At 35.4% G+C, this 19,368-nt stretch overlaps 3 protein-coding genes and 1 pseudogene across 3 annotated transcripts; 1 reads left to right on the forward strand and 3 right to left on the reverse strand.

Annotated features, from left to right (window-relative positions):
• Nucleotides 1-1,597: 1,597 nt before the first annotated feature.
• On the reverse strand, nucleotides 1,598-3,963 carry LOC125202269 (transferring glycosyl group transferase). Its single transcript, XM_048100639.2, has 2 exons — nucleotides 2,542-3,963; nucleotides 1,598-1,973 (listed from the first exon to the last, which is right to left on the reverse strand). Exons 1-2 carry the CDS (start codon nucleotides 3,861-3,863, stop codon nucleotides 1,733-1,735), a joined length of 1,563 nt encoding a protein of 520 aa, XP_047956596.1. The 5' UTR covers nucleotides 3,864-3,963; the 3' UTR covers nucleotides 1,598-1,732.
• Nucleotides 3,964-4,393: 430 nt separating this feature from the next.
• On the reverse strand, nucleotides 4,394-7,786 carry LOC125201770 (myosin-binding protein 7-like). The gene is made up of 4 exons (XM_048100014.2): nucleotides 7,460-7,786; nucleotides 5,710-7,372; nucleotides 5,070-5,107; nucleotides 4,394-4,762 (listed from the first exon to the last, which is right to left on the reverse strand). The coding sequence occupies exons 2-4, from the start codon at nucleotides 7,117-7,119 to the stop codon at nucleotides 4,654-4,656; spliced, it is 1,557 nt and encodes a 518-aa protein (XP_047955971.1). The 5' UTR covers nucleotides 7,120-7,372; nucleotides 7,460-7,786; the 3' UTR covers nucleotides 4,394-4,653.
• A 3,333-nt stretch (nucleotides 7,787-11,119) lies between these two features.
• Nucleotides 11,120-12,591, forward strand: LOC148932294 (protein FAR1-RELATED SEQUENCE 1-like; annotated as a pseudogene).
• Nucleotides 12,592-15,748: 3,157 nt separating this feature from the next.
• Nucleotides 15,749-18,837, reverse strand: LOC125215431 (putative UDP-glucuronate:xylan alpha-glucuronosyltransferase 4). The gene is made up of 2 exons (XM_048116883.2): nucleotides 18,120-18,837; nucleotides 15,749-16,810 (listed from the first exon to the last, which is right to left on the reverse strand). The coding sequence occupies exons 1-2, from the start codon at nucleotides 18,820-18,822 to the stop codon at nucleotides 15,894-15,896; spliced, it is 1,620 nt and encodes a 539-aa protein (XP_047972840.2). The 5' UTR covers nucleotides 18,823-18,837; the 3' UTR covers nucleotides 15,749-15,893.
• Nucleotides 18,838-19,368: the final 531 nt, after the last annotated feature.

Consider the following 19,368-nt stretch of genomic DNA (forward strand, 5'->3'; position numbering starts at 1 on the left):
TGCCGCGTGTAATTTTCATTTTTATTAATAAAATAAAAAAAAAAGATAAAAAAAAACTCCAAATTATGATTTTGGATGAAAATGTCAATATAGTGTTTCGAAAATATCAACACAATGCTTTGAGAATGTCAACACAATGCTTTAAGAATGTTAACCCATGGCTTATATTGACATTCTACATATATTATATTGACATATTTTATATAGTATGTTGACATTTCTGTTGTACGAAAAAATTAAAAATTTTCGAATTTTGTTTCAAATTTTGACGTCAGAACATATGCATGTAGGATATCGTTGTAATCCTTATGGAAATTATCTTTAATTTGATATATGTTATATGAATTTAAAGTTTTGGGATTTCTTTTAAAAGTTAGTTATAACTAATTTTGTAGTTCATTGACATTAATACCCCTATTGATATTTTTTGGAATTAATCCTATGGCCTTATTGACGTTTTTTGTTAATTGTATTGACATTTCTGGGTTGATGATCTAAGCCCTTAATTTGAATATCTAATGACTATTATTTAGTTGTAGTTAGCAATTAAGTTATGAATTAGCAAGATAACACTCCCCTAATATATATTGTCTACCCAACAATAGATTATATATTAATTATAAATATTTTAATGCATCATATCAAACACGACACTAATATGTATAAATTGTGCTTTTATTATAGATCCGGTGTATTGGTAAGAGTAATGATGTATATAATGAATGTGATGACCCCAACATGTTTCTGATAAGCTAGGTTTTCGTAGTTCCAATATATAAATTGAACTGCAAAACAATTTTTGGCCAAGCTCAATTGTGAAAGACAAAATTTTATCAATTTAAAACATGTAATACAGTAGTAAACTATATTACCTACCCTTACATCCCATCCCAAGGTACACAAATGGCGATGCCACCATCTTCGGCAAATGGCGACAGAGCGACACTTGCCTAAACGAATGAGGGAGATTGGGAGAATATGAAAGGAGAACTGGAGAAGGTCGTTTCTCCCCAGTGAATTATGGAAGAAGAATCAGGAGATCTGGATTGGCAATGAGTTTCATTTAATGTTTACTTATTACTCTATTCGTATTAGGAGTATATTTCGAACTTCACTTAATATTACTAACTTTTATGAGTATATATACATACTAAGTTAGTGAATATATACGCTATTTTCTTATAATTAATTAAGCTAAATGGGTACCTTTTTTTTAATTTTATTATAATATTAAAACTGCTGCTGTGTGATACATCAATCATTATAATATTTTGAACAAAAGAAGGGAATTTGAAGCCTCACCAAGTGCTTTTGAAAAAAGAGTGTAATAGAAATTAATTCGTGCCATATAAAGAAAAATATAATATACTATACTCCTATTATAAAAGAGCTGTCGTATTATCTTGATGGTAAAATTTGACTAGCACCAATTTGTTAGTCAAAAGAGGTTCGAAATAACTGGTCGTATTAGTGCCATTGACCAAAAAAACACACCTATTGCTATTGTTAGTTTTTCATTTCATTTGTCCTTAATACAAAAAGTAACAGATATTGCAACAAAAATTAGTGACAAAAAGAAAAGAATAAATAATGAATGTGATGGAGTAAAGACTAATAATGATAGATGAAATGATTGTTTAAATCTCTCAACTCTAATGTTGCACGTCTGTAGTTGCAAGAAAACAAATGAACTTGTTCTACATAGAATGTGAGTGGTGTGTGAGACCTAAAACTAAAAGGAAAACTTGAAGGCACCCACCTTGGAATCAGTAACAGTCTCCCAGAAAGAAAGCTTCTTGGCCTGCTTTTCTTTCTCCTCTGCTTTCACTTTCAGCTCGTCTATCGTTCCGGGTAGAGCTGCATCGATAGCATTCCTAAATTTGTCATGAAGATTGACTCTATCTCTCGTTCCCGACACAAGACTGCTCGCATTAGGCCTCTTTAGAAAATCCAAAACGTTCAACAAATTCCTCCTGCAATATGAAAACAATCTTAACTTATTGCAGCATAACCAAGATGATGCTGGAATTTCTGGTCTTGTTATAGCAGCCCAACATGTTTCTTAACAGTATATTCTGTCTCCCTCACTAACTTGAATTTCCAACACCAAAAAAGGGTTGCTAACCATCCATGAATCCAAATTTTCATCACTAACTTCCTATATTCATTATTTGCTTAAACAGCCATCAAAATTAGATAAGTAATTGTGGATGCACAAGTTTTGCATTTGTTTCAATGAATATAATACCTCTAAATAACTTCATGTCAGTGCCCTCTAAAAGAAAGTATAGGATGTTGAGTTGAACTTGCAACATAAAGATTTTAAGGATACTCTTATAAGACTCATACAGGAAGATGACAGCATGTGAAAGTCCATAACCGAAAAATCATCACATTGTCAAGCCATCAACTAATAACTACTTGTAATAAGTAGCACTTAATCACCAAGGAAGACTGATTGAATCATGAATTGAGCATCAATGAATATATGGTGTAGCAACAAAAACAAAGGTAACATGATGGAGAGAAAAGTGTGTATACCTGCTAGCAAAATTTTGCGTGATGGCAACAGAATCTTCGAGGTTAATAACCAGATGCCACCATCCATTAGGCACAAATATGACTTCCCCTGCTTTACAAACGCATTCAATGGGCCTCTTCTCCCAACTTTTCGTGGCACAGTAGAAGTTCATAAACCACTCAATTATGGAAACGGGACAAGCAACCTCTGCACCATCTGGGCTCGGATGCACCCCAGGCGGCACCACATCAGGAGGAAACAGCACCCACTTCTTGGAACCTCTCACCACAGCATTCCAAGCAGAGGTCGAGTTAGGATCAATGTGGAAAGACGATCCAGACCCTGCCGGCCCAATAATAATCCATCTATAGTCCGGCCTCTCACTTCCCAAAACACTAAAAAGATCCTCACTGAAATACTCAGGTACCCCATAATCCATCCCCAACTGAGGAACTTTCTCAGCAAACTTAGGGTCAAAAAGATACAACGGCCGCTCCTCCTTCACTTGATCTGAGTACCTAAAGTAGTCCCCGAGCTTCATCTGCACCGGCCCAACCGAGAACTGTTCATCACCACAAACTTCAACCAGATACTCCCTGTCCCATTTCTCAATTGCAGGCCATTTCTCCAGACATCCTTCCAACAACACTGGCTTATTCGGCTCCTCAAAGCTCAGTATAAACTCATCAACAGAAATTCCCCTTCTCCTCACTATGTTATCCCTCTCAACCCACTCAGGTTTCATCTCAAGATTAGCACAGAGCCAGCTCTGAAACAAGTAATCAGAATAAAAATCCCTAACTCTAACCCCACTGCTAACAATCTTGAACGAGCTTTTATAAGAACTAACAAAAGTGTTTTTCCAAGTCCCTTTATACAAGAACCCATTTTGATAAGTATCCAGTACGAGATTCCTCCAAAGAGGCTCTTGATTGCAGAAAACATAGAAAGATTTGCTCACAGTTGATAAAACCCCCAATTGGGTCCCGCTGAGAAATGCAAGAATCTCGAGAAGGAGCTCATCTGTGAGGATTTGGAGATTGCCGAGGCCCGAGTTCCTAGAATTGGTGGGCGAAGAGCTGAAGTAGAGATTGCCCAACGGTTGGACGCCGTGAGAGTGGGATTGAGCCGAGTTTTTCAAGCTGAATTTACCTTCTTCAGTTTGCTCGAATTCTTCCTCTTCCGTTAATGAATGCGGCGGCGGTGCCACGCCTGTAGCTTGCTTTTTGAATTCAAGTTTTTGTTTCTTTGTGGCTGAGTTCGGCCTCTTGGAATGGGTTACGCGCGATTTTTTCGATTTCTTCGATCTAGCCTTGACCCATAAATTTTTGGAGCTCAGCATTTTTAACAACGGCGAGGTCGGCGGCTGTTTAAGCCGCCGGAGACTGTATGCTGGGATGAAGGCAAGAGGAGAGACAAGCCACGAACCCTTTTACAACTACATAAAAGGGTTATTCGATTCAAAGAAAAAACCAAAATTAATTACTCCTATACTTTTTAATTTAAATTTTATTAATTTATTAAATCACAACCATTAGGCAAATTAGCTTGTGTAATGAAGAAGATAGTCACTTTTAACATTTTATTTTTATGAAGCACATTAGTCAAAAAATGTAATTTATTAAGGAAAAAGATGATTTCTTTACTCACAGTATTTAGTTCTCTCACTCTATTTTATTTTATCCACAATTTACGAGAAAGGGTCTTGCAAGTTGCAATGGAAGGGTTTAGGGTTTCAGCATCAAAACTTGATTAAGGTGACGGCAGAGGTTGTCATTTGCGTCCCAAGAAGACTGGGCTTATGTGACGATTGGGGTACAAGAAAAATAACAGATCAACATTATAGTGAGAAGTAAAGGAAACAGAAAAAGAGAAGCACAAGCGAAATTGGCTGATCAACCACAAAGAATACAACTCCTATATCGACAAATTTGATGTATGCTATGCCACAAATTGAAGTGATGCGAAACTGCACGACGACGTGCCAGTATTACCAATCCCCTTAGCAACAAATTAGCAAAGAAAAAACCTTCACTCACAATCCAAACACCAGAAAAGCTCAAAACCACTCAGCATCCAAACAGTAGTGATGATAACAGAGGCTTCGGGGATGGAACAAAGACCAGTCAGTCTTAGTTTCGCAGGTTTACTGTTGACACAACCCTTCGTTGTCCGATACGAGGACCTTTGTCTAAAAGCATTAGCAAACCTTCATTCTTGGCAGACATCCCGAACGTGTACCTGAGACACTCAGAAATAAGAAAAATGAGCGAATAATGGTTAAATCATACAATGTCTAACTGCATTAATTCAGAGGATAGGTGCTATTATGCATTCTTATTTGGAAATATTAAGCTATTTTAACAAGTATTAGCAGACATAACTAAGACATCCATCCAAAAACAGACCTTAGCTAAAGACTAGATAATACCAATGGGCTAAGGATGCTCTATCAAGTAAACCAGCAGAAAAAGAGTAGAGAGCAAAATTTCTGATGTCCAATAATATCCACAACTTAATTAGACATTTTCATGGTATTGTATGTTACCTGCTTCTGCGTGCATTCCTTCTCCATAATATGACCCACTGAACAAAGAGAAATACATAGTCAGTATTCATGAAGAAATGGTAATTACAAGATTTACTAATGTCCTGCAATTAGAGTTTTAACAAACAGCTCCCACATGTGACCAGTGTTGCATGAAAATAAAAAACTTCAGACGGAAGTAATTTACAGGATCTTATTACAAACAATGGCTCTATTTGCTAAACAGCCAGAAGATGATCCCAAGTGTGAGCAGACATAATGTAAGGATAAAAGTTGGAAGAAGTCCATAACAATCCAAACCACATAGATCTTAATGGTAGATATCCTATCTACGAAAAGATGCTTAGAATCTACACTGTTTTTGTAATCATGAAGTGAGGCTTTCCCCATTAATAAATAGAGGTATTTGGCTGCACTTTCTTTTGTCTGAAACACAACTTGTGCTTGTACAGTGCTAACTGCTAAAGGTTGTGAGGCTTGCATAACCACACATATTAATCAAGTTTTTCCAAATACTACCGTATCTTTGATAAGAAGAGTGTAATTGCAGATAAAGCAGAAAAAAGGGCAATGTGTCTCTTTCATGTGTAGATGCAACTGGAATTTGGAAAAAAAAATCAGCATTTACCACTATCATTACCTTCAATAAGGAAACGGAGCTTAAACCCTTAGTTACTGGCTTCTTCTGGATAGGCATTGCTTTTGCTGGTGTCATTTCTTTGCACAAGTTCTCAGCTATCTCTTTCAACAAAATCATTTGTGCTTTATCAGTTCCAACAGAGATAAGAGCCTGCCTCATTGATTCTCTATCAGCTTCAAGAGCCTGAAGCCTTGCATACAGTTTCTGCATCTCTAGGTCCATAACATCAGAGTGGTCTAGTGAACCCTGGGAACTTTTTGAATAGTCCTCATATACGGATCCATCAGAACCCTTATGATCCATGACACCATTAACTGCAGACCGTTGATGGATGGAATCTATTGTGTAAACTCTGTCACTTATGTCATCTCCAGCTTCAGATGCACTATCCACTTTTCTGTAATTAGGATTCAAATCCAAATGGGAAAAAGTCGTCTTCCTAAAACTGCCGCCATATTTTGGGGAATCTGGCGCAAAATCTGGACTCATTTCTTTCACCATTCCAAATTGTGAATATGAGCTATCAGTAGATAACTTCCTAAGATGATTAGGCCGTCTTGGAGATTGACCAACAATAACCTTTTCAAGCATATTTTTTGTGCCAGAGTATTCCCTATCAGGCTCGATGGTTCTAGTAGGACTTCGCTCATATTCATTGAGCCTGTACTCGAAATCCCTCAGCTCATACCGAGAGTGTGGAGTTTCCCCAAAGGGATATTTCTCAATGTCAGCACTTTCATCATCACCATTTGGATAAGCTTGGGATTCATTTACATTGCACTTGAGAGGTGGGTAAATATCGTATCCAGGAAACTCATATTGTCCCTCTAGGTTCTCAGTCATGCTCGTGTTTTGGCCCACAACCTTTTCTCCATCGGCTTCAGACTCCGTGAGCCCAAAACTCAACATCCTGTGTTTGTAGGCCTGAATCTCACAGGTAAGTGAATGCACGGCCTGTTCCCTCTTATACAACAAATCGTCCAATGCCAATGCCACTTGCTGATCATGAGCCATTTTCTCCTCCGCGAACCTCTTAAACTGCCTTGCCTCCATATGAACCTCTGCCTTCTCCCTCTGCAGCCTCAGAATCATAGACATGGCCTCGTTTGCAGCTGAAGAAGATGCATTTCTCTCCTCGTCTAATTCGATAAGGAGATCCTGGATAGTCTGCTGTTGACTGCCGACTGTTTCACGCAGTGCCATACATTCATTTTCGACCTCCACACGGGCATTTTGCGGCACAACAAGTCCCGGGGCAGTAAATTTGTTTCCTTCCTCGACGTCATCGTATTTATGCTTGACAGGGCGTAGACACATCTCAGATAAGGCCGTGTCCGTCATAGAACAGCTGCAACCACAGTCACAACATTGGACATGGCTCATGGATTGGAGCGAATCATCTGATTCCATGAATCAGCCAATACACACCCAACGCAGATCAAGCCCCAGAAACTCACAATTTCACCCCAACTATCAGTGTTTTTAAACACGAAGAACTATAAAATACAATTAATAAATTCAGAATTAAAAAGCATTTCCTCCGCCCGTATGTATATTAATAAACTTCCCTTCAAATTATGCATGAATTTTCCCCTCTATTCATCAACCAAGACAAAAGAAACCAATGGTTCCGGATAAAAATGATTCAATCGCCACGGATTCCCTGCAAAGAAATGACCAAGAAATTCCATAACGAAAATTCGGGTGCAGAAATGAGATATTTCCTGAATGACGTGACGGGAAAACGAACCTGGAAATTCCCGGGAAGGCGAGAAGAGTGAGAATGATATTCTCCGGAAAGCCAAAGGTGCTCTCTGTAAGGAATTGTGATCGGAAGGGGAAACCAATCTCCCGTTGGAATTGGGAGATTGAGGGAAATGAAAGTATTATTGGGGGAGGATTTGAAACCCTATCCCTTCCGGTGATGAATTATTCTGTGTCAGGTATTTGTGTTTCGAGCTTCGAGTTTGTTTTCTGATTTTGATTTTGCTTTTGCTTCGTGTTTCGCGATGATCTGATAGCTGGTTTTTAGAGAGAGAGAAAGGTAGTTTATTGTTGATTTGGGAGAGAGGGAGATACCCAAGTTAGAGAGGCGTTTTTGACTAATCAGAGCGCGTGTGGATCGCGCGTCTTTTACCTGGTAATAGCAAATTGGATTTGGTTAATTCACCCGCTAAATTTTGTGTATTTACAAATTTCAATTCAATACTATTACCCTCCTATTAATGCAGGCTTTAATCTAACTTTTACTGCTTGTTTTTTTATTATCTAGTCCTAAACACCACTGATAGAGCCCTCAAGCATCTAAATGCACAATATTGCATCCAAACCTCTTTATCTTTTAATAGTATTTGATTTGATTTTGCATATCTTTTATAATTTTTTTATTTATTTATTTTACTTGTTTAGTAAGATATGTTTTAGGAGTAGAATTCTATAATATTTTCATTCATTGAAAAATAATAAATAAATTATTCTCATTCTTGGTTCTAGCGGAAATCGCTTCATAACACCTCAACTAGGGTTTATCTCGTTCTTCTTCTCACTTCAAATGTTCGTGCTCTAATTTGATAGAACTAGGTTCTACCAACCACCAAGTCTGATGAGCAGGCGGTGGAAGCAGCAGCTTGCATATATAAAATAATTTAACCTCATAAATACAAATTTAATTTAGACTATTTTTTTAATCGAATTAATTAGTTGTTAATGTTAATTAATCTAAAACTTCATATTATTGTGACATACTTTATTCTAGTAATATTTTTTACTCATCAAGAATCGATTTTTAGAAAAATTGGGTATACCACAATTATCTTAAAACATAAATGGATTCTATGTTATATTTAGTTTTTTAAATACTCCCTCCGTCCACGAATAGGAGTCCCGTTTTTCCATTTTAGTCCGTCCGCGAATAGGAGTCCCGGTTCATAATTACCATAAATGGTAAAGAGGCCCCACATTCCACCAACCCATTCCACTCACATATCATTTAAAACTAATATATACAAGTGAGACCCCTATTCCACTCACTTTTCTTAACATTTCTTAAAACCCGCACCGATAAGAAATGAGACTCCTATTCGTGGACGGAGGGAGTATTAAATATTTCATTACTCGTACGATCCAGTCAAATTATATTAACCGGGCTTGGGGTCCAACATAAACTACCCACATATACTTTTCTTTTACTAGTATTTGAGTAAAAATCATAATATTACATTCTCATTGCAATGAATCTTACTTCTACTAGATTTTTTTTGACGGAGTCCTAAAACTTTGTATATCCATCAGTTGATCGTCATGGCCTCCTTGTTCAAAATTTTATCCGAGTGGATGGCATCACGTTGGTCAGTTTTACCGTGTTAACAAAAATTAATGGATATTAGATTAAACTAAATTCGAGGATATAATGGAGCAGAATATGGCAGAATGGAATGAATGTTTGGATGCTTTTTTTTTAATAAGCACAAGGAATACCAAATGAGAGGAATGGAATACCAAAATTTTAATTGACTTAAATATTTATTTACATCTAATGATATACTCCATAAAATATGACATTGAGTTATGAGTTCGGATTAGAACTTTGACTCATTTCAATGTATGACAATCGCGAATTATTTAATAATACTATTTTAGATATGCACATAGTATTTGTTTGTGTAAGACAATTAAACATACATGTCGCAATCGTACATATATTTGCCTTGTTTGACGGATCTCAACCTATGAAAAAGTCCTACATTAGTTTTGGTAGAAAAAAAAAGAAGAAGCATAAGCAATAATCTCAAAAGTAGAGAAAGTTGATCTTGAAGAAATTTATGAATTCTTAGAATTGGGATGGTTAAAATCAAACTGTGCGTGCCGCTCAACCAAGAGAGAAAGCGTGTGCCATCATTTATTGAATCTTATATTCTTATTATCCATTCAATCTTATTATATAGTATTGTGACATAAATTCATGAGTGACCATCATTAATTGGGTAGGTTTATGTGACTTGAATATTTGTCCTGGGTCATGCTACTTGAGTTTCTACAGTAAAAGCAACATGGCGCCAAGATTTAAAATATGTCTCTAATGATATTTACATAATTTATATTCAAAAAGTGTTTTCATATAGCACATTAATATACGTTATGGGTCTTATTAAAACTACACATTTGAAAGTGACGTGTTTCAACTCAAATTCTAATTAACCTAATCAATTTATACATACGGAGAGGCAAAGCCAAGAATTTATATAGAAGAATTTTAAAAAGTTTCAGAGGAGATGAAATTTTAAACAAATAAATTTTACACTAATATATTACTCCCTCGTTCCGCTTTAGCAGTCCCATTGACTTTTCTGCTCTCTTTTTGTAAAAATGATAAAAAATAGTTAAAGTGGTGAAATGGTAAAATAAGTGAGACAATAATGTAGATAAGACTCTTCTCTATATTATTCTCTCTCTTAATTTACCATTTCTTCACTTTAACTATTTTTTTATCATTTTTACAAAAACAAGGCAGAAAAGTCAATGAAACTGCTAAAGCGGGACGGAGGGAGTACTACATTTGGGGGAATTGGAGGGGCTAGCGTGTCTTTTTTTAATGGATAATAAATATAAAGTCAATGATCGTGTCTCGATAAATATGAATTTAGAACCTTTTATTTGGTCTCATACATTACCACTCTACTACTTGCCAAACTCACGCAATATAAATATGTCCTTCTAGTTATATGCTAGATCAAACCCAAAATAAATATACTCACGTTATTAAATTCCACTAGTATGAACTTTTAAATTGTAGTAATTCGATATCATTTTCGAACTTTTGAGTCAATTTGACAGGCTAATTAATCAATTTATAGTGGGACCCAGTATTTAAAAAGTGGTCTAATATAGTACGATGTTGTTTAAAGGATCTCTTTATCCACTTTTCCTTCTTCATTTCTCATCTACTAATATAAAATTGACAGATGGATCCATTTTTATATATAAAAAAATGCCTAATCAAATCTAATTCATGAATGCGCCGAACTAAATCAGCGCCAAATCAAAACAATCCTTCCATCTTCCATTTTTAAAATCAGTGCCTCTCTACTTTATTACTAACGGGAAGTATTTCTCCCATTCTCCATTGAAGCTTCTCCATTGAAGCTCGCAATATACCATTCAATAAAAAGCATTCACAACTAATTGTTTAGAAGCATCCAAAAAAGGTAAAAACTTTTCATTTTTTTTTTCTGATTTCACGTTAAATGAGTTACGTAAGAACATTTTTTTTTTCTGATTTCACGTTACAGATGTATATCTACAGATGTGTTCTTTTCATTTTTTTCAGATGTGTATCTACAGATGTGTTTTTTGATTTCACGTTAATATGGAGTACTAAAAAAGTTGATGTTGTTATTGTTTATCTACAGGTATGGATGATACTATATCACAAGACTTTATTCCTAAGATAGGAATGGAGTTTGAAACAGAAGTTGAGGCATATGATTTTTATATGAAATATGCTAAAGCAACAGGATTTGGAACTCGAAAAAAATCTGCTCATAGGGATCCAATTACAGGCAAGCTTTTGGACATAAGTTTTTGTTGTTGCAAAGAAGGTTTTAGAGGAACAGATCGTCGAGCTGTTACAGTGAAGAGACCTCGTCCTGAAATTAGGTGCGGATGTAGAGCTATGTTGAAAATCAACTGTAGAAACAGTGGAAAGTGTCATATTGTGAAATTTGTTGAAGAACACAATCATGATTTGTGTGATCCAGAACAACCTTACAAGTTTAGATGTTTCCGGAAAATGTTTAATGTTCAACAAACTCAAGTTGATGTTGCTCAAAGTTGCGGGTTGCCTCCAAAGAAAATTTTGGACGTAATGGCAAAAGAATCTGGTGGAATTCAACATCTTGGTTTCACTCATATTGATTTGAAGAATTATTTAAGAACTAAGAGGACCTCGAAGATTAAACATTATGTAAATTACAAAAACAACATTGTTGAGGTGTTCCATCATTTTCAAAGGTTGATAGATGATCGGCGCGAGAAAGAAGCTGCAGAAGATTTCAAAAATGCTCAAAGTTCTCCTGTCATGACTTTTTCGTTAGAGCTGCCATATATACACACAAGATATTTGCATTATTTAACGAGGAGTTGAGGAAGGCATTCGAAAGAAAGATCGAGAGTGAGAGTCAACTTGGAAGTTCAAGAATATATAAGGTTAGACCTCTTGATCGGGCTTATGAACATATTGTCACATATGATACCATAGAAGGTTCCATTTCTTGCAGCTGTAGAAAGTTTGAATTCTCGGGTATTTTATGCTCACATAGTTTAAAAGTCTTTACATTAATGAATGTCAATCGAATACCCGATGAATATATCTTAAAGCGATGGACCAAACATGCTAAGAGCGGGATGACAAGAGTTTGCAAGGAAGGAGCTGTCGTTGTTGATGAAAAAACCCGAAAGAGACAGCGATATAAAGAGTTGTGTAATTCATTCATACAATTGACAGGCAAGGCAGCCGAGAGTGAAGATAGTTATGTTTATGCCATGAAATGTCTCTTGAAGATGGGAAACGGCATTGATGGAATGGTAGAGAAGGGAAAAAGTGTTGCTGTTGAGGCAAAGAAGGTTGGAGATGTTGCAACCGAAGGTGACTGCGATGAAAATCAAATTAAAGGCTTGAAACCTAAAGGAAGGGTTACATACAAAACATGTAATAGACCAAAGAATGCTTTGGAACAAGCTATCAGTAAAAAACGGAAACCAAAAGCAATAAAGAGTGGTGTGGAACATGCTTCTTCTACGCGGAAATCTGAAGGGATTGTGCTCATCAATGATGACTACCGGGACTTAACGTACACTGCTTTTGATCCTCAAAATACATCATAAATTTGGTGTAGAAAGAGATGCAAGCTTGCTTGCAATGAAGAAGAGCAAATTATCTGGATTATTGTTTTGCTATTTTTGAAATTTTCATGCACTAAGATCAATTGTGTTTGAGCTTGAACTGGAAAAAGATTGATGAACTCAATTATTTTGCTATGAACTATTTTTAAATTTTTATGGTAATTTCATGATTTCATTATTTTTGCTGCTTAGTTGGAGTATATTTGAAATCTTGCGGTTGCTGCTTCGTGGGTAATCTAGAAATGGAGCAGGCTGTTAGTAGGCATTTATATATATGTGTAAGGAATCTGCTATTTTTTTGTTAATTTTGGCTTTGTATCATCGTCTGAATGGTTGTGCATTTGTATTTGCTTTATTGATTTCTGATTATTGTTGTTGCACGAGAATAAATATATGCGCCTTTGAGACTGAGGTTGTTTCTAATTCGGCAACGTGATGTTAGTTTAGAGAATGCTTTCATTTCTTCAGATCAAATGCATATAGCGTAGCTGTACTGCTTCAACTTGTGTATGGTTTGAGTTTGTTGATTGATGACATCTTTTTGTTTGATCCATAGCGGATGAGGAATGGAGCAAGCTTTTAGTAGGCATTTTTTTATATATGAAAATGGATCCATGTGTCAATTTTATATTAGTGGATGAGGAATGGAGGAGGAAAAGTGGATGAGGAGATCCTTACCACTATTTACTTAGTTCGATGAGTGTTTATTATATCACGATACTTATTAAGCTATATTACTAAAGGCTTTATATGATTTTAATGTAGGCCCGCTTTGTATGACCAAAGCCATGAATTACAAAAAATATATCTTCGGAAGAGTAATCAAAATTAGGCATTTATTATAAGTTCATGTGCGGGCCTAGACATGCCCGTAATTATAAATTATAATAATCGAGTAGTTATATATTAGGTTAATGGGTTCTTTTAATTCTTGTTATACCATAATCCAAAATTAAGACTAAATCTACGTTCTTGGATTTTAAAATGAGTAAATGAGATTAAAACTCACAAATTTTAATAAATAGTAGACAAAATATCAACAAAAGAGTAATATCGTCATTATGTTATCGTATGATAATTTTCGTGGGTGATTTATTATATCAACATAGTGTATTACAAATATCAACAATACTACATGAGAATATCTACACAAGCATAAGAAAATATCAACACAGTTTTATTGATATTTTATCTACATTATATTGAGATTTTGCATACACTATATTGAGATTTTTTTTGTATTTGTTGATAAAATCTGCTTATCAACATGTACGAAAATTGAAATATAATTTATCAAATTTCATCACCCGAACATCGTCGGAACATATGCAATTGAGATCTTGTTGGAATCCTTATAAAATTATCTTTAATTGGTATTTATTTTGCGAAAAATAATTTAAACCGAGAGAGATAAGTAAATTTAAAGTCTTGAGATGATTTTGATGAGAGACAACTGACATTAATACCCTTTAAGTTTATTTAATAGTTTTTTAATTTAAAATATAATTGATGCGATATTATACCTCCTAATTTAATAGCTAAGATTTGATCTTAATTTGTGATTGCTAATTAGTTAGCAATTGATCACTCTCCTTGGGTGAATATTAATACAGCTTAACATATCTTTTATCAAGAACATGAGATGAAGAATAAATTCATCCATTTATATATTCTTTCTTGTAGGTTGATCCATACTTTATTATAGAGATCTGAATACTACAAAAGACAACGTGCAAATACATTGTTTTCAACAGCAAGGTGTTAAAAAATTCACTACAAAAGACAACGTGCAAATACATTGTTTTCAACAGCAAGGTGTTAAAAAGAAGATACTTGTAAAGAAAAGAACCCTCAAATTCAATTGACGTGGGTTCATAAGTCATGATCGGTTACATAGTTTAGGCCTTTAATTAGAGTGCGAAGATTGGTTCAGGCTTTGGGTTTGTGAGATTGGGCTGCACAAATAAAATCGGCCTACGACTTGGGCTAGTTAGTGTTATCATGAGCTATAATGTTTCCTACGAAAAATGATTGATTTACTAAGATACTATGCTAGAAGTCTAGAACAAGATAATGGGATTTATCTGAGTTAATTAAGTCATGCATTTGGTATTTAAGTTCGTATTTAGTACTATCATGTTGCTTCGATTTTGAGAAGCACTATGGCAGCTATTTGTATATATAGAAAGTAGTTCCATACCTATGATCGCATTTCTTTATCAACATATAATATGATCTCTCTTCTTAAAAAAATCTTGTGAACATGAAATTTCCTTGAAAAAATATAAACTGTCTTTCATAAAATTTTTACCTCTTTTACATGTTTTTGAATTAACAAATAAAATAAAATTCCAAAATAAATAGATTTAAATTATAATGTTAAAATTGAGGATATTTATAAATTGAATAAATTTATTTTAAAAAATATTGAAGTCCGCCTGGCAGGAACCGGCCACATAAGGTTGGAAATCCCACCGTAAGCGGCCGCTGCCCATGCAGCGGTTTCCACCGGGCTGCCTCTCCTTTCCCCTCTTGTAATAGATCCCCAAAATTAGGTGCACGCACCTGCTGGTGTTGGGGCTCTATTATAAATGCTCTAATTAAATAACTACTATTCCCTTCGTCCCATTAAAGCCTTTTTTTTGGATTGTCTCAACCAAGACTCATTACAAAAATTGAAAACATCTTTTTTATCTCTATTTTATTCTCTCTCTCATGTTTTACTCTTTCCATTCAACACACAAAATAAAGCTACATAAAATATCGTGCTACTCAAGGAATGGGTCATCTTCCTTGAGACGGAGGGAGTACGATATAACCAGGTCAACATCAGATGACAAAGATTCGAAAATAAGAGCCTAAAATGCACGTTAATCCTTCTCAACTAATTAAAACTGTTGTTAAGGATAATAATTGAATAATAAGTATAACAAATAGAGAGTTAATAATAATGACTTGTTAAATATAATTTGGTAGAGAGAGCTTTGCTCAGCAACCTAAAAATTAAAAACGAACTACTCACAATTTGTTGTATAACACAGTTTGAGAAATGTTGGAACGAACAATACCACACTAATATCTAGGATTTTACTAGAGAACATAGGTTATGAAAAATGAATCTTAACAACGAACCAAAAACTATAAAAAATCTACTATTACTAGTTTTTATGAAAAATGAATCTTAACAACAAACCAAACTACCGAAAAATATGAATCCAAAAGACCAGATGTTTAATTAAAAATATGAATCCAAATTTTTTGTCACCGGCCTAATTACATTTCCATCACAATCCATTATTCAACCTTGGATCTGTAATTTTGATCCTCCAATGTCCATCCGACAAGTTAGCTTCCTTGGCTTTGTTTCTAGTTTCCCAAAACCTAGTACGCATGAGGGGTGTCAAAAAACAGTTTTCCTTCATATCATCAGAAGCCTTATCATAAACATCCCACCAAATGTTGTTTGCGTAGTCACTCGCAAATTTTTGATTTTTGGGGCCATCCCAATTGCAGTCGTAGTCTCTGTAGCACCACCACGGCTTCCACCCGAGGTAGTGAATCGCATACACATCACTCGGAACTACATGCTTCCTATCTTCCTCGCCATTATTCGGATCAAAGTAGGTGAGATAGTTTATCTTGTTAGGGAGGCGATGCCACCATGGGAACATCTCATTGAGGAAGCCTTGATCGCCGCCGTTGTACGATCTCACCACCCATCTCTTCTCCATTAAGCTCCTAAAAGTGCACATCGATGGCTCTAGGAGCATCAACCCCGAGTTGAACCGGTCTTTGTTGTTTCCCCGGGCGGAGATGCCCGGGTATTTGAAGAACTCGTCGAGGCTTTTTGTGACGATGAAGTCTGAGTCGATGAAGATGATCTTGTCGTAGTCTGTTAGCTGCCAGAGGCGGAGCTTGCTGTAGTTCCACTCGTTGTACGATATTTTCTTCGAGTGAGGGTTTCGTATGCGTTGGATCCGCTTTATCTTCCACCCGGCGGATTGGAGGCCGTTGATGGATTTGGGAGAGATGTGATCGTCGGCTAGCAAGATGAGGTCTTTGGTTGTGTTTAGTTTGATGATGCTTCTTGCTAGAGCTATTGCTCCACACACGTAGGTTTCTTTCGAGTGGACTATGGTAGCATAAGCCTCTCTTGGTTGCTTCAACCTCTCATCCTCTCTCTCAATCCATAATTCTTTACCTAAAGATAGTACAAGTACAAGTCAAAAAATTACATAGGGAGTGGTTGTAGTGAGAATTTTTTTTAAATGAGAATTTTGATAACCGAAAATCACATGTTACTACCTCCGTCCCCCAAAATTTGCTACATTTTGACCCGACACGGGTTTTAAGAAATGTAATGGAAAGTGAGTTGAAAAAGTTGGTGGGATGTGGGTCCTACTTTTAAGTATTAGTGTTATAATAAAAGGTGAGTAGGAATGAGTTAGTGGAATATGGGGTCCACTACCAAAAATGGTAAAAGTGAAGTGTATCAAATTTTCAGGGACGGACCGAAATGGTAAAATGTATCAAATTTTCAGGGACAGGTAGTATATGATAACATTAATAGTAGCTCACATCACAAAACATACTATTAGTTATTGATATTGAGTTGGAAACTGATATTAATTAATGAATCAACGTATTTGCAAACTGATATAGTTTTGTGTTCTGACTTTAAGAAAAAGTTTGTCATGATCCATCTTTTCTTATGTCTCATTCAAAATGAAACTCTTTTTCTTTTTAGGTTGTCTCATTTAAAATGATACATTTCTTAAAATAGAACCATCAGCTTCTCTACATTTCATCACTCTTATTTTACCTTTTTTCTAACTAACTCACACAAAAACACTGCAAAAAATCTCATGCCAAATAAGAAATGCTCCACTTCCGCCCATGCTTTAAAGTCCTACGTTGACTCGGTGCGAGTTTTTAAAAATGTGAAGGAAAGATGGTGAAAAAAGTTAGTGGAATGAGTATCCCATTTTTATATACAGTATTAATTTATAATAGAGCGTAAGTATAATTAGTTAGTGGAACCAAAAATGGATAAAGCAAATGTAAACAGACCAAATTGGAAAGAAATGGAGTGATGATAAACAACCAAATTTTGTACAACCAAAATAAGGTTATATTAATAATTTGATGTATTAATTATATATTAAAATAATAAATGTAGTAAGTGGACAAGTTAAAAAGACATATTAGCCTTTAACCTCATTTTTTATTTTTATATTTGAATTTCCTTTCTATTGTTTTTAAAATTTGAATTAAAGTATGCACTAATTACATTTACGGTTCCAAAAATGTAAAAAAATTATACACAAATCATAAATATATGACCACAATATTATGCACTTTCCATGTACTATATATGCATCTATATACTCTAATTAAATGCATAAATAATTTTTTTTTTCAAATAAACTAATTTTTGTTTGTACAAAATTTGGTCACATAGCTTTGTTGAAATGGAAGAAATATGAACATTATTTTATGGTAAAGCTTACCAATATGTGGTAAAGGAGGGTTGAGTTGGCAACTTCCGACAGGCATGAGTACATTCTGTCTGATCCTTGTCAACTCAGGTCTGTGAATCCAAGAATCAGCATCGTGCAACACAAGATCATCACATCGAAAGATCTCCGACATGGGCCCACTTGCCCCTATAAACACAGCAAATATTGGTCTACTAATAACCCCACTTTGGACTCTCCCACATCTCACTAACAAGTTAGCAACCACCAAATTCACTTGCAACCGAAAAACATCCTTCAAACCAAATTCATCCGAAGGAACCCTAGCCACCACCACGTCGAGTTGCTCGTAGTTTTCGAACATGGGCATGGGAACATTCGGGCACTTTGCATTGGTCTCATCGATCCACTCCGGATACAAGTGGGACCACTGCACTGCCTCATCCACGCGGTCGAAATCCACCTTGACAATCTTCCCTTTTGTGGGGATCTTGTCTGGCAGCGTCGTTTCATCGTCCATGTTGACCAATGCAACGTTGATGGCCTCGTGTCCCAGCTCTCGTGCTACGAACTCGAACCAATTGAGGCTCGTGGTTGGTGTAGGGTGGTTTACGGCATTCTGGACATCTTGATGCAGCTGGATTAGGTATTGGATGTTGAATGTGATGAGTGTTGCCAAGAAAATTATAGCGGGAAAGGTGAAGGGCTTCCGCCTTGAGGGCTTCGACGCTGCCATTAGGAATATGTGTGCTGTACTCAGTTTTCTTATTGTATACATTATCAAGAGTTTGAGCTATATATATGTAATATGGGATGGAAAAGAGTTTTAATATTCTCATCCAATTAAACCTTCAAACCTTGCAACAAATATTGATTAGCTAGGTGTTGTATATTTATGTACTACTCCTATAAAACATGGTTTATTATGAGCTCAATAAATGACAATTATGATGTCCGGAAAAAAAAATTAACGATGGAAAAAGTGAGAACTTTTTTTTACAAATTACTAATATTGATAATGTATTTATAATTATAAAAAAAATGCAAATATGTCAACTAAATGTATATTTGGATTTTACATCTTAAGCCATCTCACCACGGTCTGATCTTGCACTGTTTTTTGTGATTATTATTAATAGAAATATAGGTATTTTTAAAAGCATTAATAAAAATATAGGTTAACCACCAAAAGTTGGTTCTCTTAATTTAAATGTGAATTTGATTGATCAAACATTAAAAGCAATTAAGGTATCAATACCTTTATGAATGAGTTTGGTGACGT

Source organism: Salvia hispanica, chromosome 2 (genome assembly GCF_029641045.1).
Source record: "Salvia hispanica isolate PSC_SH4W2 chromosome 2, Shi_PSC_v1, whole genome shotgun sequence".
Taxonomy (NCBI): Eukaryota; Viridiplantae; Streptophyta; class Magnoliopsida; order Lamiales; family Lamiaceae; genus Salvia; species Salvia hispanica.